General features: G+C 34.8%; 1 protein-coding gene across 2 annotated transcripts; it reads left to right on the top strand.

Annotated features, from left to right (window-relative positions):
- Positions 1-1,500: 1,500 nt before the first annotated feature.
- On the top strand, positions 1,501-25,211 carry LOC128188440 (protein-glutamine gamma-glutamyltransferase K-like). Of its 2 annotated transcripts, XM_052859490.1 has the most exons (14): positions 1,501-1,664; positions 3,927-4,078; positions 15,469-15,651; positions 16,044-16,304; positions 17,737-17,855; positions 18,454-18,561; positions 18,859-19,036; positions 19,231-19,366; positions 20,811-20,914; positions 22,578-22,820; positions 23,484-23,762; positions 24,154-24,314; positions 24,435-24,571; positions 24,898-25,211. In XM_052859490.1, exons 1-14 carry the CDS (start codon positions 1,621-1,623, stop codon positions 25,052-25,054), a joined length of 2,262 nt encoding a protein of 753 aa, XP_052715450.1. In that variant the 5' UTR covers positions 1,501-1,620; the 3' UTR covers positions 25,055-25,211. The 2 variants fall into 2 exon arrangements, with proteins under 2 accessions (XP_052715450.1, XP_052715451.1); XM_052859491.1 differs by lacking the exons at positions 1,501-1,664; positions 3,927-4,078 and adding an exon at positions 10,964-11,406.
- Positions 25,212-25,216: the final 5 nt, after the last annotated feature.

The raw sequence follows: 25,216 nt of genomic DNA, 5'->3' as shown, positions 1-25,216 counted from the left end.
AAAATCAGTGAATAAAAGTTTATGCGCTTAAAATGCATTTGGAAGCAGTTTTAATACGTAAATTAATACGAGGGCGAGTTGATTCTAACTAACCAGAACATGATACAATCTCTTCATGGCTATGTGAAGTAAAATAATCGGATTTCTTTAAAAAAAAAATTGGAGAATATACATGTTCCCATAGTAGTACTAGTAGATATATACACAGACATGTATATTTATCATAGTTCGTTAATATTCCATCAACCTTATAATAAGTCTGTTTTCTTAAAAATCTCTCTATTTGGGAAGTGAATTAAGAATCAACGTTTTCAGGTAACAAGCTTAAGGTTCAGAAGACTTACGTTTTTGTTCCCATTTAGCATGCACTTTCGATCCTTTAGCCATAAGATGATCAAAATGTCTTTACGTACAAAAATTATGCATTTGATCACCTTTTCGCTAAAGGATAGAGAGAACTATATATATAGAACAAAACCTGACGAACTTAAGGACCTTAACAACATGCAATAAAATCCTATATAGATATTATAAAGTGCATATGCATGAGCGGATCTAGAGGGGGGTTAGGGAGTCCGGACCCCCCCCCCCCCCCCCCCTGTAAAATTCAAATTTCTTTAAATTACATTTTAAAATTACAAAAAAACATGCCTCGGACCCCCCCCCCCCGGCAAACTCAAATAACCGTCGCCCCCACCCCCCCCCCCCTGGAAAAATTTTCTGGATCCGCTCATGATATGGCAAGTCTCGCATATATAATTTTCAGATTTCCAAACAATCTTCCTTACATTTCATATCAAACTCTCTTGATGGACACAAAACTTAAGAGGGAATTTACAAAAAGTGTTTATAAATACAAAAACGCAGTTTATGATTTTTTTATGTTTTTGCTAACGGTAAAAGCTGCCGTGATTACGTCATTAAGTTCAGTCTTTGAAAACAATATTGACCTGAGTTTACAAAAAAGAATCATCTATAGATAAGATGAAATGCCGCCTTAAACCTGGTATTTTTCAGAGGTATCATTTAGCAACAGGCCAGGTTGAAAGAATGTATGTTACCCACCCAGTTCATTTTATTCATCCTCGGGCCTCGACAAAAATAAATCCCACGCTGTTGCTGCAATTGCTCTCTCTCTCTCTCTCTCTCTCTCTCTCTCCCTCTCTCTCTCTCTCTCTCTCTCTCTCTCTCTCTCTCTCTGTGTTATCTTTAATCTAGCTTTTCTATTTGTGACATTTTCTGTAAAATTATATAACAGTCGAGTTCCATATGTTAGCAGCATGTTTTCTTTATCCTATTTGCTACCGGTACCATAGCATTTAACTTTCGCGTCAGATCGGCATTATACATATGCTTAAAAAAAATCATAAATCTCCGAATGTTAGGTATCCAAAAAGTGCTCACCAGATAATGACATATGAGCCAGCTGCAGATACACGGGGCTACACAATGTTTACTAATAGCATCTTAAATTCTGACATTACTTGTTGTTGGTTCCGCTATTTTGGCGCATGAGTATAAGAAGGTTCACAGATGCAAAGGAAGTTCTTAAAGAAAGATTGGGTAAACATGAATGTTTAGGCTTCTCAGTGTTGGTAGTGCAACGGAACTGCTTTCAAAATGATGCATTCAAAGGATAAATACGAAGTGAACCCTCAGTCGAGGTTAGTACCCTGTCTGTCTGTTTGGCTGTTTGGTCGTCTTCATGCATGTCAGAATCGTATCTTATATCATTTGACCGTGCGCGTATTTATAGCCCTATGCACTTTACAGAATCTGCCCATCTCTCGCAATTTTTCTTGTTCCTTCAGACTGAAACACATGGTTAAGCTATATCGTTACATGTATTCAGTGCTTGATTCGACGAGGCGAATTCAATCGAATACCATTTAGATAATGTTTAGAAACAAATCTCTCTGAACCGAATCTGTGATATCGGAATAATTGACTTTGCGCAAGGTTTTAACTTTTTCTGGTAGTCAGGTTCGACAAGTACATCCATCTATGCCGTATATTTGAATGAATAATTTGACCTTTTGAGTGCTCCTCTCTCCGATAAAACGCCATAGATCGGGAAAGTGCTCGTTACTTTCCCCTTTTAATACTCCATCTTGAGTTGATGCGCGTTAAACATGGAGAAACACTTTTTATGCATTTCGCCTTTGTTCGTATACACTTAGTGAATCAGTCATCTTTTATCTAATGAAATGTGCTCGAGTAATAGCAAACATATTTACATATGCCACAGAGCTCATTATTTTCGCGTTTATAACCGACATGAATCAAGCTGAGAATAGGTCGGTATCCGACGGGAACCGCACAAAACGACGATTGTTGCCTTGTTCAAAAAGCGATGCTGATCACTTCTTTATAGCGGACATATATTTGAAAAGACACTTCAGTGTTTTAGAGAGAGAGAGAGAGAGAGAGAGAGAGAGCGAGAGATAACGCTGACACAAATTAACGCCTTTAATTGCTAATTAAGTTGTTTGTATGATATATGATATTCGCATTATTTTTTATGTACAGTAGTAATTATACAAAGTAAATTATCAGCATACACTCAACATGAATACTGTGGATAATATTTCAATCCCTCCTGAAAAGTTTAGTTTAAAATAAACGTTTAACACGCATGGAACTTTAAAATAAAAGACCACTGGCACTGAAATAGGAATTTCCAACGACGATATGAAATGTCAGCTCCAAATTTACACAGTTGACATTTTAACTCGATTGTAATTTTGATTATTGCATCCGCACCCTATTTGTTGGAATTATTGACTTTTCTTAGTTTGAATTTTTTCCACCACTGCGGTTAATTTTGTGAAGAAGGCACTAAAATGTAGCCATTTGTTTGCGTCTTCTGCGTTCTGTGGGTTGTTCATGTCATCAGATGCATGCATATTTCTAATCACCCTGTTATTTTCATTTATCAACTACATGTACATGTACTTTAACTATCTGACGAACAATTGTGCCCACAGTGTACTTTTGAAGAATGCAGAAAATACCCACAAATATAACCCAAAAAGATTTAACACAGCAGGCACGTACGTAGCATCGGGACGCGAGGGGGGGGGATGCATGGTTTTTTCTTTCACTTTTTCTCACAACCATTTTTTCATAAATTTACATATTTGAAGGACTTGTCCCTCTTTTCAAGATTAAACATAAAATAGAAGTTAAAGGTAATTTGCTACCTCCCCACCGCCCTAAGGATAAAAATTTGAAGATTTGGGGGAAGTTTTTTTTTTGTCAATAGTTTTTTTTGAAAGCCCCCCCCCCCCCCCATTTCAAAAGTGATGTTTCGTGATTATATAACATTTGTTTAATGAAACGAGTCTAAACATATCTCTGTTTTTTAATATGACTGAATCATTATATATATCAATTACTAAGGCTAAACAGCCGTGGTAAAAAAAATCATAGTTTTGTTTCAAATAAACCAGAAGTTTTCTTAACCTAAAAGGGTTTTTTTTTTGTATTATCCTTAAAGGCATGCACTGACTTGTTTCCGTAATAAAATCTCATCCTGTTACATAATGAGGACACAAGGATGTCATTTTCATACTAAAGGACTAAATTTTAAAACAGAAATAAGTACACGTGATTACCATTTAGAGATCTTGTTCAGCCAAAGGAAGTATGTACGGTGATGTATGAAAAACAATGTAAGTACAACAGAAACTCAAAGATAAAGGTGTTAAAATTCTAGGGTAAAACTTTAACTAGCAGTGAATTCACATTTTAAAAACTATTTGAGGTCCTCGGAAATTGGAAACACACCAGATGAGACAATCCCCTTTGCGCTACGCAAATTTTTAATACTTTTCAAACACAAACGGGAGTTTGCATGTCTCAGAACAACAACATAACAAGTTTGCTCGGAGTCAATCTTTATATATCTTTCCCGATAATTACAGGGCCACCTTATCTGACCGTTTGTCGTCCTATTACGGGAATTTCCGGAGCATTTTGCTGGGACGGAGATCAACATACGATGTCGACGAGACCTTCCCAACAGCAGACGACAGTCATCCAAGCACGTTCAAAGAAAAAGAGACTGTAGCAGAAGGTAAACAAAAGCTTGTCGAGAAACGATTTGAACCTGATTATTTATTGACAAATAATCAATATTGGATTGAAAACACAAGGTCTAATAATTTAGCTTTTCCTTTCCTGTCAAAAGATGACGTATCGATTACGTGTATAGTGACGAAACACTGTGCAAAAGCCAATGAGGTGTCTGACGTACGCGTCTTGTTTCAGAGTGTGCTTGCCCTGATATAAGTCACGTAACATAAATTTCAGTAAATGCTCACTGGTAAAGCTGCTAGAATGACAGCTATTTAAAACAGGGAATGATTTGTGTGAAAGCCTCTGGAATTCGATCACGATAATAAAATTTCGATTAACAATTTCTAATTACTTTTGTAACTATGCCCCCTGTGTTCTGATGGTAAGAATTGGTTCCTTTAGCTACGTTTGAATATTTTAAAAGATTTATTAATTTTTCTAATGATATCTGTTTTTTAAATAAACTTTTAACTAAATAAAAAATCTGTAAAAAAAAAAAAAAAAAAAAAAAAAAAAAAAAAAAAAAATTTAATTTCTTAATCAAATGCTCTCAGGTATACGGTAGTTGTTTTAAATTAATGGCTCTAACTGAACCGTTTTTAGCAAATCGCAAAGATGGACAGTCATGTAGACTTGTCCTTAATCTTGCAAAGTGAGATGATATTTACCCAGAATTCGTCGTTTCGGCCGACATCTACGTTGCTGATATTGAAATTTTTATCTCACACCCCTGCGAATGTGTTCGGAATGTTTTATTTATCGTTGCTAAGTATGTAATAAATCCAGGGGTGCTCGAATGAAAGTTCACGAGACTTCACCGAGATTTGTTCAGTTCCTGTGAAATTTCGAGCGGAAGTATAAGTGTTCGGATAATATTCTCAAAATACGTAAGTACTGGTCAATTTTCATATCATATCCTACTTTGATTTATGTTAAAACATCAAAATCTTTTAAGATGTATGTCTTATTTCACCATCTAGCGGTTATTTAAATTTAACGATGATATTCAGAACAGAGTTATCGTTCGTGTTCAACCACGTGTAGAGTGGTTGAAAATATAAACATTGGGTTGCTAAATAAAATCATAGCCATGTTTGATGCTTGTGGTGTGCAATACTATGTTTTAAAAAAAATAATGGGTGAATGTTTGCATAAAAATTTAGTATATAGAGCCATTTTCAAGGAACATTCTGCATATACATGTAATAGTGTAGTCTCTTTCACTATAGATGTTATTACTAGGTCAGGCGCGGATCGAAAATTAATTCCTATGGAGGATCTCTACTACGCATGTTAATTGTTGCAACAGCAGAAAAAAACCTATTTTTGTATTGTCACATTTATTTCTAGAACACATTTTATCCACCAATTAATGAAATTAAAGTTTAAAATCAATATACGTCTAGAATTCATATTTGACAACAAGTACCTAGATTCTATAAAATAGACTATAAACACGAGGCAGGATTTTTACTGCGAAACTGAAAGGGTCAAATAAAACCACATGGTCTAAAATTTAAATGACAATAACATTCGCAGGGGTGTCTCAGTGTTACGTTACATTATTTACTCGCTATTTCACTTCTATTTAACCATTGAGATATACAGAAACTTGTAAATAAACATTGGTTTATAAAGCTATATCAAATGTATAATAAGCCTGGGTGTTAGGATTTGTCTGCGGCTAGCCTATATTGCACCACATAGCAAACTCCAACTAGAAAATCGTTTAGCCTTTTTCCTGGACGGCTGAAGCCAGCATGATTCTATCTTGGTTATGACATGTTCTGTCAAATGAATATATATTATCCGACCTTTCCAACGGATTTCGTAATGAAGATGAATCAGTTTTCTAGTTGAAACAGATTACCTGATTTTTCTTAAGAGAAATTGCCAGAAAAATCGTTAACTTTTCCGCCGTTCCTGTTTTTTTAGCCATCATCATTATAATGGATTCCACGTTACGAGAAAATGATGGTTTGGTATTATGAGATTTAAGGTGACTTATAATTGGTAATAAAAAGAGATCTTTATTTATTTAAAATAAATTAGATTCACGCTATCTCTCAATCCCTTTAATTAAGATATAGTTATTCAATTATTAAAAAATAATTATAAACAGGAAAAAATTATGATAAAGTACACTGCTGCAATATATTTAAAAAGAACTCAATAAACAAAGATTTGAAATGAATCAAATTGAACACTACAACCTTTTATGATTAAGTAGCATTTAAAAACCTACTGGGTTTTTAGGGGGGTTTGGGTTGTGTTGGTGTTGTTTTTTTAATTGCTGTTTTTCTCTATTTGCTTTTGAAATATCATATCACGAAACAGAAACAAGGAACGCTGTGAACATTGTAAGAATAAAAGAAAGACAATCTTTACTGCAAAACGGCTTAAAATCACCAGTAAACCTGCTAGCGAGCTATAGCAAGCAGCAGAATATGTTTTGTTTTTCTCTTCATCCTGTCTTCTGGCATCTCTTCCGTCCGTCCGAATGATTGAGGAACCCGCCAGAACAATCTATTCGGCGTTGCTGATCGTATGGCGGAAAAGTCATTCAACAAGATGATTGGAAAAGACCGTTTAAAGAAGTTAGAAACAAATTACTCTACAGATTTTAATCTAGCAGGTTGAAGAGAAAACAACTGTAAAATTTAATGAGTGGAGAAGAAGCGATCTTGATTGCTTGCCCTCTTTTAGTTTTATCTTCTAACTCTAGGTTAGTTATCAGGGATCGTCAATTAAGAACCTGTTACCAAGATTGGAGCTAAATTGAAGAAATTTTTAGATAAGATCACGGAAAACTACAACATGTCCATTTTTCAGAACAAATTGCGCGTTTGTCTAAACATTGCCTTGCACTATGGGCTTCTTTGTGATAGCTTGGTAGCCGAGGGAGCTAAGTTTTTTTTTTCAGAAAGATCCTGTAGAGAGTATATTCACCTCACTAGTTTGACGACTTGCTCATCTCTTCTTTGAAAAGCCAAAAGCCAAGAGGAGTAACTAGTCATCAACGGGTAGCGAAAATAATCAAGTAAATCTATGAGTAATTCGAAGAGTTTCAATACATGCAAGTATTATAATTTTTTAGTGACGACCATCTAGAGGAACGATATGTAGGTTTATAGATCTACAATCTAGATTAACTTTTTAAATATAAAACTAGACATTCCTCTGACAATTATGGAGACACTATCTTTAGTCTATATGACAAACTATCTTCAGAACTTTTAAAAGACTCTCTTAAATTCTTTTGCGAAACCGTTTCCAATTAATGTGCTCCCTGTTTCGCTTTTTCCTCCTATATTGTCTTCAGAAAATACCAAAGCGTATAAACAACTTATTCCTATACGTTTTCTGATTGGTTGTCAGCATCTTGTACATGCAGTTGATATGATGTTCGTGGCTTCCTTATTTTTCAATTAGTTTTTTTTTCGGTAACGACCGTTGTATATGTCGTATAAACCGTTTGCATCATTTAACGGTCCATCAAATCAACTTGTGTTTTAAGATTTGTGTTTCAAATACCACTTTTCATAATGACAGATATTCATTTCAAACCTCAACATTGCCTTTTTGTTGTGTCCTATATACACAGGGTCTTTGAACTTTTATTCTTTCAATACTAACGCATGATCGAACCTTAAGGTCCCAGCTATTAGCTAACTATGTTTCCATCCCTTAATTATTCTCACTGGAGAAATAATATGCATGCAATTAACTTAATGAACAGGAAAAGAATGTTATCCATGTTTATATAACGAAATTGATATCAATTTTTTCTCATATGAATAAAATCCTGATATTATTAGATAAAGAATATCGGAAAAGCTTTGCTTTTATTCGAGACCCCCGAGACTCTGGATTCAATTAACAATTCAAGTACACATGCACGTTTCTGTGAATACCATGACATTTAGATCTGAAATCTAACAATTACCGCAGTTCCGAAAATGGTTTGTATAAGTTTTTGTAACAATAATATTTGTCAACGGCTGTGTCAATTTTGAATTATTGTGAATCAAAGATGTCGGCTTTTGAAATAACACAACGCTCCTTGTATGTAAAGTCAGAATCATAAACTGATGATAAAATAATTTTTATTGGTCATAGGTTCAATCACATTACTCTTGATGGAAGAAAATTAAAAAAAGAGAAAAAAAAAAAGGTAGTGCGACCTCTTGAAAAAGGTCTTTTGAACCAACTCGAAAGCCTTCGCTTAAATAGTGCTTTATTTGTGCCAAGTTTGATTGAATTTGGTCCTATAGTTTAAAAGACGAATATGAAAAGGTGACACAGCAACGTTTAACAGACAAAGTTCACAATTTGATCAGAGAAGCTACCTTGAGTGTTCAGCTCAGGTGAGCCGAGTTCATAGTTTGATTTGTATAACAGAATTAAGGCTCAAGATCGACACTGTCAGTTACGTGCATCGCTTATGCAAGACAATATCTATGCCCATTTTCAAGTACATCAAGAACATCGGAAATAAATCAGATGTTCGATCAATTGGATGGAAACTAAGTACAAAACAGAACATTGCATAAAAAAAACTAAATCAAAGATTACTAGATTCTCATCTTGCTTACGATGTTGAATAAATACAGGACGTGTAATGAAATTGCGAGTATGAAATAACTACAAATGACTTGTTGAGCAATAATTCAACAATATAAAACAAAACAGCCATTTATACGCAGACAGCCTCGGCCGCGTACAAAAATGTCTGATGTCCAAGTTCCAAATGCCTGATACAATTATCTGATGAATTTGAATTACGACAAGCATAGATCTAGATAGATGCTGCTTTTGTTATCATAAGATCCTCGGAATCCGTAGAATCTGTGCCTCGTCACGAGGGTACAATACTCTCCTCTCCTCATTATACGTAATACAGCTCTATGAAGCTTTCTCTGATTTAGTGCAACGCTATACTTCTCATAGAACCATCTCTGTATATTGCAGTTATCTCTGTGTGAAAAATACCAACAACCTTGACCGTGGAGCGAAACCAAATTATCTTCAAATTCATTCATTGTTTCTTGTTCCACTTCTTATTACTGTTAGTAAATGCAGTTTGTCAAAATGATGTATTTCAAAACCTTAGTCAGCAGAACGAAATGAAATTATCTTCAAATTCATTCACTCTATCTTCACTTGTAACATATATATTGTTCGTAAAAGCAGTCTTGTTCAAGAAAATGTGTTATGTAAAAAATGCTTAGTCAGATATTTCATTGTGAAAACGTGCTTCTTGTAATATCATCTGTTTGACTTCAAGGAATAAGACTACGGAATCATTACCATATTTATATCGTTGCTCAGAAATCGTGATTTTTCGCAATATACGACTTAGAATATTGAACAAAATGACGCAATTAATTATCTTGTTTTTTCATTAATAAGTCAATATATGCAACGGAATTTTTTATATCCCACATTTGAAATCTCGGGTATTGGAGATTTCCCTCATTTGGTCGACCAGTCATTGGCCTTCAGTTGAATGCGTTTTTCAAAGGTACATATAATGACCCTGACAACAGGCTCATCTAGCTCTTCTAGGAATGAATTCAATCTTCTGTAATCTTCTAGAACAATGGAGGTTTTACGGTTGCAAATTCGACTAGGAATCATAATTTGTAGGATTTCTAGTTACTAACTACTCAATCTTTTGAACATACGAATAAGGCGATCCTTTATAATACAAGTTGTTGCTAGCATGACCTCTTCTTCGGCCATAAATACCATCTGTTACAATTATTCTTTGTGCACATTCTTTACAATGTTGTTTTTTTTTCAGAACAAAAACCCTCATCTCGCATCCATCTTTTTCTCCTAAGTACCGTTTGGCTTCATTACAGTATTTTTGTGTGAGTTATGTTACGCGCATGTTATTTCTCACCGACACCTCTCATGTGATCCAGTAAAAAGACAAAGAACTACATAGGCATCACCCACAAACTTGTTTCCTTTGATCTCATTCTTCCTAGATCTGTCTACCCTGCGCTGAAATACAGACTGCCTTACTCAGATCCCCAAGGCTATCTAGCTCCATACCATACCTACATGAACTTCACTTCATTAGATGTGTCATTGTCCGTTATTACAGTAATTACGAAGCAAATTGCAACTATCCGTTTCGATATGAAAGAATCGGTGCAGTTTCCCCCCCCCCCCCCCCCCAACATTGAATAAATTCTCTTCCTTATAGATGTATGCACTAAGCATTCCCTTGTGTTTTGGAGATAAACTTGATAATACTTAGTTGATGCTGATGACTCAGAACCAGTTTACATGATTGAACCAGTGCATTGTAGTATGTCGAACTACCACTTATTGAATAACTTTTATTTCTTCCTGAAAATCAGGGCATGCAGTTTATAGAGTTAATGGAAGAACATTAATTCAAATCAATGGTCGTTTTATAGCAATTTAATTATCACTTTACAAAGTAACAGAATTTAGACTGGACAATGCTAAATACATGTGTTATAAAGTCTACCAACATCCATTCACAGTTACATGTAAGATAGGTGCCAGAGTCAAATATCAAAGAATGTACTCTCTCTCTCTCTCTCTCTCTCTCTCTCTCTCTCTCTCTCTCTCTCTCTCTCTCTCTCTCTCTCTCTTTCTCTGTGTGTTGAGTATACGTTATCTGATTAACACGATATGTAATTTCTTACTTGAGAGTTATGCAATTAATCTTAATAACATCCCCTACCTGAGATCAATACCATGCATTGTAGGATTCGCTCTATTAATATCTCTAACTGTATCAGATCCAGTGTACGGACATACATTTGTATCTGTATCAAACATACAGCAAGGAGTTGTTCTAACATATGCATCCCTGTTCGCACCATGTAGGTATCTTTTGATACAAAATGATGGATATTCCAGTTTATTTTCATCGAGAAATTGGTCCGGAACCTTACATTTATAATCCTCATCAAAGCATCCCCGCGTGTTTCCGCTTTCTCATTTGGATATACACAAGGCCATGCGAGTTTCTGTGAATGGCTTTCATATTTTTGACGCCCATGAACGTACTTGGTGATTTTCATTTGTCTAAATTTTCTGTCAAATTGCATTAATATCTCCACTGATAGGACAAACCTGCAATTCAGGGAATAATCAATTGACATTCACCACTGGAGCGATCTGTGGTACAACATTTCATAACTTCGTCAATAATCACTTAATATAGTAGGACAAGCAAGCGCTTTCAGATGGGAGCTACATATAGTAAATGAACTGGACTTCCCGGAATATAAATCATGCTCAAATGTTTACAAAGGATTAGCAGTGTTCACAAACCAGGTAGGATTAATGTTTTATTTTATGGGGTATTTTTTTATATTTGAAAAAAGAAAGCCGCAAAATTTCATTTTGATATCTCGAATTTTGCATTAAACTGTACATTTATTTTTCATCGTTTCTTGTATATAAATCTGAACTACTGGGTATTATAACTAAACCTACCGTAACAGGTAAATAAATCTAAATGATGTTTTAAAACTTACAACAGATGGGAAAAAACCCACACAAAATGTATCTGCAAATCGTATACCGGTATACTAAAGTATACGATGATTCATGTAGCTACGAATTGCGAATCAAAATATTTGCGCACTTTTGAATAATAAAAAACTAGCAAAGCAATTTACATAATGCAATTTCATGTTAAAAAACTCAAAGATTTTCACGAATTCATATTATCTAGAGTCTTAGCAAACCTAAAACCATGTTATGTGAACCATTCACATGGAACTCCGATTAGTCTAAACACGTTAGAAATATTTTTGTTTGTGTTGATTAACTCTACATAAATATAGGTGAATTACAAATCTGAACACCTGTTGCTCAGAAAAGCCTTTGGTCATACGATTGTTTTTGTCCGATTTAACCGAAGTTCAAAGCAATTTTGAATTATGTAATTGAAAGCAAAAATGAATTTCACTGGTAACGCCACTAAGGCCCATTGACCCACTGATCGAGAAACAATTCACAGAGGGATCAATGAGCATTAATCCTTCACAAAATTGTCTTGTTAAAAAGGTGTTTCCTATGAAGTTTTTATCCGCAAGGTGTAATAAAATTGCATCTCAATTACAACTTTTGTCATGGTTTACTTTGGAAAAATCACGAAAGCAAATTCTTATATTTGTAAACCGAAGGACTATGAACCATAATGTTAAACATCTACACTTCTCAAAAATTGAGATGTATTTGGTTGCTTACACCAAGAGTGAAGTATGTTTGATTCTGTCTCTTTGCTTTCTTTTTCTTGTTCGACTGATTTCTGTCGACGCCATGTGTCACCAACAGATCGCTAGTAATAGCGGCCCTTGGTCCTTCACACCATCAATGGTCTCGGTTTGCCAGAGGATACCCTCTGGTGAGCCATTTACTAAGTCTACAAAGTTCATCTAGATTTCTACAGATATAAGAGCAGCATCTGGTCTATGAGAAAAACTCTAATTAATAATCTTAGCAGGTTGTTTTACAAACGAAAAAAATGATACCCTTTGAAGCCCTAGGGGATATATATTGATAAATAATTGGACAAAGGTTTTAGATTTTGCAATTTTTCTCCATCAATATTGTTTATATGATTGTTTTCTGCTTCACGTTATATGAAATTTGTTGCTATTCATCATTTTCCCGATGTGACTGAAAACCTTGTTCAGCCGTAATTGCGAATTTAATCTTCTGACAGCCATCAAATATATTTACAATTAATGGACAGGTCAACTAATTGCTCAAATTAAAACCTTTATCTTCTTTGGCTTCATCAGAATCTCTCTTCATAACTACATGTACATGAATTCCGAACGCGAATTTCAATACTATTGTTTTGTCGTTGCTAAGCAATTTTCCATTCCTGGTACGGTTGACACACTTATTGAACCATGACATTTATCCAAGGAAACATTTGAAGAGAAAAAAAATTGGTTAACTGTCCAATTATTACAATATTTGCCTCCAACAAATGGGATATTTTCTCTCTTCCCCTTAAAGTGATATCTCCTGTGCATGTTGCGTGTTGTCTGTTTTCTTGTCGGAGCGAGACATCCAAAAGTTGGCTGGTAATTGTCTTCCGTGAAAAATGCTCTGAGAGGGATATTAAGTAAATGTTTTCTATTATCGTCTCACGCTAAGATGGAAACACGGAGGAGGTTTTAAAAAACGTTAACACTACTGTCCTGTATTTGATTTTTTTAAAAACTCTAATTTCTACCCCAGCACGAAGACGTTCGATACATGCAGAAACATACGGCTGTTGCGCGAAACAAGTAATGCGTCAAGATATAGAACATCGACAAAGTTGATCGTGTAAAACAGTTTTAATGGTCTTGTGAACAAACCTAAAAGTTTAACGCTAGAAAAGTCACGTTTATTTAAAATGATATTAGCCTGAAAGATTTTTTAATGGTAAGACCAAAGAAATTGTAAAAACGGGATTAACTATGAAAAGTCGTCTAATATCGTTTCGCGACAATCTCATGTGATATTTTCTCAACCCAAAGAGAAATTCTAGTAGTTATATCCTTGAGATTGAACATCTTGTTTACCTTATTATATAATAGTACATCTAGAGACTTCAAGAGGCCCAGGGACACATCGATCACCTGAAAAACGATAGCGAACCAAACAATAGAGCTTAAGGCCATTTCTGAGTGTGAAATACAAAATATCTATACAACTAGGTATAGTCTGGTCCAAGATATTTTTGCCGCATATTTCCTTAAATTATTCGATATTTATAAATACCTCTTGGTTCAGACGATGTTCATTCAATAGTATGAAAAAATCCAAGATTTCCCCTTTAACCCCCCCCCCCCAGCTTGTCGGGTATCAATACACGACTAAAAATAAAAAAGGTTTTTCCATTGCCAAGGAGATGAAGACGCCCGGATGATAACTGATGATAGGAAATCTGTCTCCGTTCCTGTGAATTTTTACGATGGAAAAATGATAATGTGTGAATGAAATTATCTTAAATTAAATCTTGGGATTTTCCCCTTTCATCGATTTTAATTGCACTTCTGTCACAGGTATGTGTATTTTTATTAAAAATCGTTCAAATATGAAGCTTAGATATCTTAGAGTATAATTATCATTATTTTTAAAGATATTCAAATTTTTCTCAATATTTTTTAAAGTTAAATATTGAGCTCCTTTTGTTTTTGAGTTGTTGACAATTTTTCTTTGATTCCAATCCAATTTAAAAATTCAACCCCAACTCCCAGTTAAAGACCCACCTTACCCCCGAGGATCATGACCTGAACAAAGTGGAATGTAGACTACTTGAGGATGATTCCAAACACGTTTAAGTCGTTCTGGCAAAATAGTTTTTGAGAAACTCATTTTAACCGATTTTTCTCGACCCATTCCTACGTCATGTCATAAATTCTGAAATTACTGGGTGGTTGTAAATACAAAATTGACAACAGGACAAAAGTTGTCATGTTGTAAGTTTTGTATTTTGTAAAATAATTTTTAATAATTTAATAGTATCTCCTCTCTAAAGAAGACGTGGTCCATCATTTGAATAAAATTGAATCTTCTTTACCCAATGATGCTCCGCGTCAAGTTTAGTTGAAATTGGCACAATGGTTTTAGAGAAGAAGATGAAAAATATGAAGTTTAAAACTACAACGTCAATAACAATTTATGAAGAAAAGATCACTTGAGCCTTCGGCTCAGGTGAGCTAATAATAAAAAAAAAATAGGAATTACTACATTTTTAAACAAATGGCGTTGGAAAGATGATTTGATTTCAATATTGCATAATATTGAAACTTAGGGTTTAAAACATTAGAACAGCAATTTGTATTGACCGTTATGTGAACATGTGCACAGACTCAATGTTTATCAGACAAGTAATTCCTGTTCTAACGAAAGCCCTCTTTGTAATGACAGTCTCAACCTAATGAAATGTGAATTCTTACGGCAATTTATCACACCATGTAAACCAGGGTTAATACTTCAATTTGGTTGACCGTATAAAGTCATTTTATTACTTAATGACAGTGGATTGTCGTTTTTACTAAACGAAAAAGCCAGCGGACTTACACTGTTTGCATTCATTGTATGGCTCGTGTTCTTTTATTCTTTAAATTCTGCAATTTACTCACAAATTTTATGGATATTTTTTTTTAATTTCGTACATATCACACTTTTAACTGAATGAGTCTCAATTGAAAATTACAGGCAATATAAGAGTATGATAAAAAGTTTTTTAAAAATACAAATAAAATATACGTTGTCAAAATTTGAATTTTTTAATTCAGCAATTCACTACAAGAGTTTAACAGACATTATTTACATAAAACATGCAATAAATACATTAAGTGTAAATTTTTTCTGTACCTACAGAGATTTCGTTGAGGCCGAAATGTTTGGACCTACAGCGTACGATGAATCGGGAGGCCCACCGGACCAGCTCATACGAGATCCCAAACCTGATCCTGCGGCGGGGACAGACCTTTGACATGAGCATCGCCTTTGACAGGGTCTTCTCTGAGCAAGATGACACCTTTACTTTACAGTTTGTCACAGGTAAGACACTTCACATGCAAGCATTTTTTCCAACGAAAACTAACAGTCTCAATAATCCCTATTGGCGTCAAATTCAGTTACTCTTTAGTGATATTCAAAATAACGTCACGTGAATTATGGGCATAGTCTTACAAACAAGTTTTTTTTGCAGATATTTACTTCGATTATCATTATATGAATTTTGATTTTATGCAATGTCCCAACGATAAAATGCACCCCCCCCCCCCCAAAAAAAAATAAAAAATAAAATGGCGTCTGATTAATAATTCCATCGCAATTTGAAGTGTTATTCACAAACAATTGATGCTAAATAAATACATATAAATTTGAAAAGTAAACAAGGAATGGATTTGTTTAAGAAGTAAGAGATCTACTGCATCTTTCATTGCCAGGACGCAAACCTATGCAAAGCAAAGGGACTGTCATATCCGTCCACAAAGCGCGGGAAGTTAATCCGGGTTCCTGGGGTTACCAAATTACGGAGATTGACGAAAAGAAAGTCAGCATTAAGGTGTGTACTTCCGCCAGCGCCATTGTCGGCAAGTATCAACTGTTCGTTGATACCGTCCACAAGCTCAAAGATGGCGCCTCCCAGAAATGTCGCTATTGTCATCCAGACGACATCTTCGTCATTTTCAATCCTTGGTGCGTAGGTAAGGAAAATATAATTGAAGGTTTACTGCCTTCTCTAGCTTTTTGTATCTTTGGCATGTTTGCTGAAGATGAAAAACGATGATGCAAGTAAATAAGTTGGTTGTTAAAAGAATTCATGATCTTTTTGTTTGTTGGCCCAAGATTCGAGAGACACATGTGAAGAACCAATATCATTTAGTATTAAACTTTGCAAAATCTGCAAACTTTTTGTTAATGATTTCCTGTTTCTTAATGATGTATTACAGTAAAAAACCTACATCTTATGCTTGGAATGTTTCAGGTTTTCTCTTTTTATATTATCATGTATGCTTTCCAAACCAGTTTCCCGAAATATTTCATTAAACAAGATCAATAAAGATAGGCAATTAAAGAAATCATTTCAGGTCACGTGAGTCACTCGGATGACCTATTACTCTCTCTGTTTTGTGTCGTCGTGTGTCGTCCGTCGTCCATATCCGTTGTGAGTTAAAAATTGAACAGTTTCATCTTCTTCTATAAAACTACTGTAATTAACAACGGTTTATGTTAAATATAGAAGGTGATGAACATAAATTGTAAAATTCAAGACCCTCAACCCCCCAGAAGCTATACAGACGACGAATGGATTAAAGATGCGTTAGTAGTTCATATGTTACAGGGAGGGATCTATTGGTTGAACTGGTTAAAAATGCACTAATTCTTAAAAAAAAGAAATCTACTATTAGGCATTTAGAAGGGAAACTAAGTAAATGTTTAGGATGAACGAGGAAGTCAACCATACCGTGAAATTTATGACCCTTTAAGATGAGTTCTGGTTATTAGGCGTGGTTTTACTGGTGTTTTAGGGGACACCTTTTAATTTTTAGATAATTCTTTGTCAAAATAATATAATTAGATCATTTACAAATTAGCCATCCCTCATTTTTTGACATATATTTATATGTATATGTATGCGCTATCGTACGCAGGTGACCGTTAAGGCCTATAGGCCTCTTTACCTGGAATTGCATTTCATGTAAGGTATAAAGCCAACATCTGCTACAAAATTGAGAGAAGACAACTGGTTTTCAAATGAGCAATAAGGCCCATTGGCCTCTTAATTGGTATTTTGATTTCACTTCACTAGCATTGCAAGAAATTTTATTACCAAAAACCATATACAAGGCCAGGTTTCGGAGTTTACAATTACCAATCGCACGTGAATTTTATCAGACGAAAGTTATTTCATACATGATGTATCCAACATGAATTATTTCAGCAAACAGATTGAAGACATCTTGCGCTTGATTTTCCACTTTTCAATAGGGCTGATATGTAATACTTAGTGTACCCAGTTCTTTGAGGGCTCCCTCTTTTTCAGCCTTATTCTTAAACATTGTTTGTAAAGTATATGTACATTTTGAGATGGTATATATATGTACAAATTAATAAACGTAATCTATTATATGACAGGAGACTCTGTGTACCTTGAGGAGGAGACACACAGGGAGGAATTCGTGTTGAACGAGACGGGCAGGATCTGGATGGGCACCGTCGGCAAATTCTGCGTGCGCCCCTGGAACTTCGCGCAGGTAACAGTCCAGTCCGCTTGTACTGTGGAATCATTATAATTCGCGGCGGCTTAATGTTTGAGGATTTAGTAGTTACCACTTTAACACTACTAAATTTTACATTCACACAAATTTGATATTAATATCTGTATTTTAAAAAGCTGTATTTTATTTCCGGGACGGTTTTCCATGAGAAAACGAACTAGTTTTTAGAGGGTTTTTTTCATTCCCGCAAACTTTTGTCCACATAATATAATAGTCAAGGAAAACACATCCCACTTTAATTTTAACTTTTGTACTTCGTTTTATGCTATTTTTTTTCAATTGGAGTTTGAATGTTGAGGATTTACACGTACCTTTTAAGATTCAGATTCTTAGAATTAAGTTCTTAGTGGTTATAAGTTTACATCAACAACGTGGTTTACTGGTCACAGTTACTAGACTAAGTACTTTGCTGACAGTTTGATGTCAACTTTCAATTCCTTTCGTCTCAGCTCTATTGGGAAATCAATTAGAGTTACAGTATACTGTGTAGCAATATGTCATTTACAGCTGTACTTACATGTCTATCTTTTGTACTAACATAACAGTGATTCCGACCCTTATACTTTACATGTAGTTTGATGACGTGTGTTTGATGGCTGCCCTGTCAATGATGGAGAAATCAGAGCTTGGGGACCCGGCCCGAGGAAACCCACTACTAGTAGTCAAAGCACTCAGTCGCGTGGTAAGTATAATTATACAGTAACACATTCAAACAAATAGAGTACCTCGTATTGGTCAGGCGCGGATCAAGAAATTTTTTGACACGGGTGGGGTGGAGTGGAGGCGGTCCGAATTAGGATTTTGTTTGCTAAGAGTAGGGGGTCCAAAGCATGTTGTGAAAGTTTACTATTTGAAATTAACAAAAAAAATTTCCTGAGTAGGGTGGGAGGTGGGGGTCTGGACCGCCCTTCTCCCACCCTACTAGATCAGCCCATTGTTTTTATTGACATCATTTCTAGCAATATAATTTTTGGTTCAGATAAACAATAACGAAAGAGACGGCGGTGTTTTGGTCGGAAACTGGTCAGGAAAGTATGATGATGGCATTTCTCCCTATGCTTGGAACGGAAGTTCGTCCATCTTGGAGGAATTCCTAAAGAAAAGGAAAGGTGTTAAATACGGACAGTGCTGGACGTTTTCTGCCATCGCAACAACAGGTATAATACTAAATCTGACTGCAGTCTTTTTTTCTTCTTTTTTGTTAGGACGAATAGTCCTGTTTATGTTACATTTTAAATCAATATGGATTGGTTTATTAGGTGAGGGATTTTACATGATTGAAGTACCAAGATCCATTATCCCACTGTATTATATGACCGTTTTAATTAAGTCCCCTGGTGTTTTGTTTCAGTGTTTAGGGCCCTGGGAATTCCGACCCGATGCATCACTAACTTCCGCTCGGCCCACGACAGTGACTACAGCATACAGATTGACAACTTCTGGACTCCGGAAGGACGGCCCAGGAAGATGATGGACGACACCATCTGGTGAACAGTTTAAACTCATAATAATTATTTGAAAAAATATCTCGCTATGGTTTACAGATAGTTGGTTAATTGGTTTGGGTTCAAATTATTTTATTGTTAAAGGGACTTGGACACGATTTGACTTAAAATTCTTAAATTTTATTTTTCCATTTTCAATGTTTATACTGATAAATATATAGAAGTTTATAATGATATGTCAAAATTTGAAAGTCAAATATCAAACTATAAGCAAGATACAGAGTTCAGAATTCGTTGTTTTGTAAACAAAGCTCAATATTGTCATTTTTTACATATGTGTTGTATTGGTGTAAGTTTCAATCAAATGTATCTTTTGTTGATAGTATTTATGAATATATTGAATTAGTTTAAATTGTTTTTTACATGTCATTTTGTCTAAGAAATGGTAATTCTCTACATTACATTTTTTGTAAACAACTGTAAGACTCGAGCTTTGTTTACATAAAAAAACAATTCTTACCTCTGTATCTCGCTTGTAACTTGACTTTAACATTCAATATTTTGGTCAATCATTTAAATCCACAAATAAACCATTTTATACATAAAAAATAAAAATGAAATTTTTGATCTTAAATCGTGTCCAAGTCCCTTTAAGATGATTACAATGGGATTTGGCACTAGTTCTAAAACTTGAAATTTTTCAGCATCTGAAGCTGCGTCTGAGAACTTCCGCTATCATTTTATTTCTCTTTATAAATGCAACGTTTGTTACCGCCACTATTCGTTTAAAAACCATAAATATGATATTAGAGTCTCTAAATTGTGGTCACCAAAACTATATATATAAAGACACCGGGCGTCATAATTGTATATGCAATCCCACAAAAAATATTTACATATCTAGATCAGTTATATAATATTGAATTATTGCTCGTATTTTACATATTTCTTTAAGTCAAATTCATCAAACTCTTTTGTATCCGGAGGTGGAAATGCAATAAAACCGTCACGACCATCGAGAATCATTAAGTACTTCTACTGCCCTTGTGTCTTAACTGAATCGGATATAATTGAGCGTAGAATTGTGTCAGTTCCTTGTCTTTGAGACAGAGGAATAAGTATGTATGTGATAATAGGTGACATTTTCGTTTGAGTTATGATTTTTTTTTTGTTTCATGGGCGGGATCACACTACTAGTATTTACACCATATTTCTGCAATGTTTAAGAAACTACAAAAATGCATAAAGGTTCGATAATTGTGTGCGAAGAATAATTTTATTTTACAAAACTGAAAATACATGTATTTCTAATTCTTAAAGAACACTTGTCAACTACATGTATTTTTCTTATTATTGATGTCAAACAAAAAAAAAATTAATAATACGAATTAGTGCGTACTTGTTTTAAACGCATCACAACTGGAAGTGTTTTGCATATACATGTAGTAACGCGCCAATACTGACTGTGATTATTTTGTGCAACCAGGGACTTCCATGTTTGGAATGAGAGCTGGTTCCGGCGCCCAGACCTGCCCGAGGGGTATGACGGGTGGCAGGCTTTTGACCCCACCCCTCAGGAATGTTACGAAGGTATTGCTTTCAATAAACATGGAGAGGGAGAATTGAACATTTTATTATTTGCATTGTATATACTGTATACAAAGTTATTTTCGCCAGTTGATATTTTCGTCCTTCCGTACTTGCAAATGGTTTCGCCCCGTCGTTAAAAGAGAGGTTATTTTGGGACATTGGAATTCGCCCATTCTTAAATTCGACTGCTGACAACGAGGGTGAAAGAGGCGAAAAATATATATATTTTCTATTCATTTGAATATTACCCCATGAAATTTACAGGAAAATATGAATTGCATGTAATATTGCATAGATATCTAGGATATTTATTGATTTTTTTTAATTTCCCTTTTAGAAGCACTAAACACGTTTTTCCAAAAGTTCAGTCATTTTGGTTGGACAATATTATTGCTTTATACTTTATTTGATAACACTATCGGATATTGAATAATCCCTATTCATTTAGCAACTATACCGGCCATTAAGATTGAATCGTCTTCCGTTTCTAGTTAAGTTATTGATTCTGGGTGCTTTCTACACGTTAATCCATTAGGCTGCTAGATAAGTGAATTAAGTCTAAAATTGAGGTTTCGTTGCGTCAAGTATTGATTTTCGTTTATGATTTTTTCTAATCTATTCACTTGATAAAAAGTGCATTTTATTTATAGTCTAATTGTTGTTTTCCATCAATGGCAAGCCATTTTATTTTACACTTAACAGTAACTTCATAATTCAAAGAATATTAGAGGAACATAAAGACGAGGAAACTAGAACACGAAGATTTTTAAAACAACACTTAAAAAAGATTACAAATAACTGTTCTTTGATGAAACAAATGGTGATGCATAGTGTGCTTATCTAGCTATATGAAAACTCCAGATCACCAGCAACTCGTACATACATGTAAATATTATATTGTTGAAAAGCTTTACAAGAGCAGACATTTAAAAATTATTGTAATATTACAAAAACTTTAAGAAGGCCATATAGTAATAAAATGGTATGGATATGTTAAAACACTAACTTTGAGTGCATGAAAATCGATCCAATCGTTGAAGGCCTTCACATATCTAAAAGGAGCCTTTCAAATTTGTCTGCAATTTTCTGTTGCTCTGGTTTTGCGGTTTTGTTATTCGTCTTTAGGGATTTTGGGGACAAAAGTACTTCATTCAGAGATATGTTAATTAAAGTACTCTTATGACAAAAGTCAAGCAATCGTCGTTCATTTGAAGATGAACCATTCCATTTTTTTCATTCAAATATTTGTGCAGTATTATACAAACAATTATTTTGTTATCACGAGGACAATACTAGTAATTTCCGTATGAAACAATATTTGATTTTATTATCTTCGACCGCGATATAATATAATAAAATAAAAAAAATATATTAAACCATATACATTTATTTTTAAAGTATAATTTAATGTATGATTGATTTTCTTTTACTCATATTCATGTAAACCTTTTTAATTCAAGTAGATTTTTAAGTTGACTAAATCATCTCCAAAGACATACGGTAATTGGTATTATAGCTAAATTGCCTATTGACGACAGACCTTCAACCAAACAAATCTTTTTGGTCGGGTTTTTTTCTTCAAATTATTAAACATTTATTTCCAAATTTAGTTTGATTCATTGTGTGGATATTTTGCTTCAGAATTCGATTTTATTACTTCCAGGTGTGTTTACCTGTGGTCCGTGTCCTGTCCGTGCCATACGCAATGGGGACCTCTACTTGGGTTACGACACCAAGTTCTTGTTTGCTGAGGTCAACGGGGATCGGGTCTTTTGGACGGTAGACTCAGAGGGAAACATGACCCCCGTGTTTAAAGATTATGACGTTGTGGGCAAGTTCATGAGCACAAAAGCGGTGAATACCATATCACGGGATGACGTCACATCTAAATATAAACACGAAGCAGGTATGAGAGTTTTGACACATTTTTGGCATAGTTTTAACCAATTTTTTAATGCGCGCTTTCAAGAGGTTGAATGGTCAACATTTACATATCAGATTTTCATAAAAATTAAGATTTTAATTTTAAGCTGTACATTTCAATTTAGTGAAGAAAGAATCCATATTCATGTGTTTTACCTTAGGTATTTTCCTATATTTTAATATGGAACTCTTCTTTTAAAGGAGATTAACACAGTCTGAATTTTGCCACGACCATTGAGCCCTCTTAATTTACAAAAAAACCATATCTCTGGGTTTATCTTAAGGGTGCAAGATTTTGCAGTATTTAATAGAAAAACCACATCTATATTTTGCACTTTTCTGAACAAAATAAACTGATAATGATGATATTAAATCCATTTTGGTGATTTTTTTTGGGGGGGGGGGTGAGACAATGAAAAAACGACAATTGTCCTGCTCATGAAAGAGGAAGTACCGAACGACAAGTTCGCAAAAAAATAAACTCCCTGCAGAAAATTCCTCTTTTGAAATTGCAGAAATTTGCATCTTCATATATAAATCATTTCGTATCTAATTGTTTGATAATTCTATGATATAATGATTAAAGTGTATTGAAAAGAAAAGAAAAGAATAAAGTTTTTTTTTCTTTCATTTTCCTGGAATGAAGATTCCATTGAAAAGGCGGACGTCATTACAAAAGCTAATGGATTCTGTGGCCGCACTGACGTCACCATTCAGAAGCCGTCGGCGTCGGACGTCGTGTTCAGCCTGAGTGGAGACGTGCAGAAATCTGGGGACATGGAGATAGAGCTCAAAATGGTCAACAACAGCGAGGAGCCGAGGATCGTGGAGGTCTACATGATTGCCGTCGCCACCAAATACACCGCCGTGCCTCTGATAGAACTCAAAGACTCCAATTCCACCAATGTTCTAGAACCGCGCAAAGGTGATCTCCTTAGCGTTTTACTGGAATCAGTCATTTCTAGTTATACTCAGTACATATATTCATATGCTATATTTTCCCAAATAAATTATTTGATCAAATTTTTATGTTTTCTTCACTCTTTAGAAGTGTAATTATAGTACTGTTACTTTTATTTATAGTCACAAATATCTGACTAGTCAGAATGATATGATCCCAGTTTTCTTTTAAACCAATTTATATGTTCGGGGTTTTTTGGGGGGAGGGACTCGTCAAATATCAAAATCTTGCACAAAAAAGTACATTATAGTGTACTAAAATGATTGCTTGAGTCAAAACGCCGGTATGCAATATTGGTACATGTAAATATTTATCAAATTTCAACTATACATGAAGTATATTTTAACAATTTCAGATTCTGTTTCATCTTTGAGTCTAAAAGGCACAGAATACCTGAGTACACTGGACGCCGATAGTCATATATCCCTTTATGTAATGGCGACTGTCAAAGAAACCTCTCAAGTCTATCTAAAACGGGAAATATATCGAGTGGAGCAGCCAAATTTAGAGCTCAAGGTTGATGTCATTTCTACAGCTAGATTTATTAATTTACATTATTTGAAAACAAAAGAATACAAACCATCTCTTGTACAAAAATAGATTTGGGCTATAACTTGATTTTGTTGTTGTTTACAGACAGAAGGAAGCGCTGTAGTGGGTAAACCGTTCGATGTAATAGTCAAACTCGTCAACCCACTGTCTGTTCCACTCACTGGCGGCTCTCTTTGTATGGAAGGACCAGGAATGGTTAAACCCTCATCAGTCAAAATTAAGTAAGTCGTCTTTTTATCGTTCCGCGTGCCTTTTATCAAATCACCCACACATAGCATTGGGATTCCCTTGTTGAGGAAAGCCGCAAATTCTCATCCCGTAGGAAGAGAATTATTATTGTAATATTGCCTGTTTTGTAACGAATATACTTCAGTGAAGGACAGACTATGATTGAGAATTCTCAGACTACAATAATTAGTTTTCGCGCAGTAGATTTGACGTGTCCTGTAGGCTTCAACTTGAATTATGTAAAATCATATTTGGGGGAGCAAAATGCAATAACCATACAGAAGACGAGTAGAAAGTGACATGTGTTTCTTAATTGCAGAAAATCGATCGGTCCTAACGAGGAATTTCGGGAGACAATTCAAGTCAAGCCTCGGAGGGCCGGAAGAAGGGAGATAATCGCCAGTTTTCAGTGTAAACAGTTGTGTAATGTGACGGGGGTGGTAGAAGTAGACGTTGTCAACGAGAGTAAAAACTAACAGACAAAATCTGACGGACGAACTCCCACAAATCCGATAATTGATCCCCGCAGTCGAGTCTGATAAGACATTAAAAGGGGTTTAACCGCAACAGGACATCATAACACTGTGTTTATCGAGTGCTTTTGTATTATTTTCTAATAAAAGGAATATTGTATTACA

The sequence above is a fragment of the Crassostrea angulata genome, chromosome 6 (genome assembly GCF_025612915.1).
Source record: "Crassostrea angulata isolate pt1a10 chromosome 6, ASM2561291v2, whole genome shotgun sequence".
NCBI classification, from domain to species: domain Eukaryota; kingdom Metazoa; phylum Mollusca; class Bivalvia; order Ostreida; family Ostreidae; genus Magallana; species Magallana angulata.
This window is presented reverse-complemented; position numbering and strand designations above follow the sequence as displayed.

Coding starts and splice junctions, on each gene's coding strand:
- LOC128188440 (XM_052859490.1), top strand. CDS start 1,621: ATGATGCATTCAAAGGATAAATACGAAGTGAACCCTCAGTCGAG. Junction 17,856..18,453: donor GCCCCTGGAACTTCGCGCAG/GTAACAGTCCAG, acceptor CTTTACATGTAG/TTTGATGACGTGTGTTTGAT. Junction 20,915..22,577: donor CCCTCAGGAATGTTACGAAG/GTATTGCTTTCA, acceptor TATTACTTCCAG/GTGTGTTTACCTGTGGTCCG.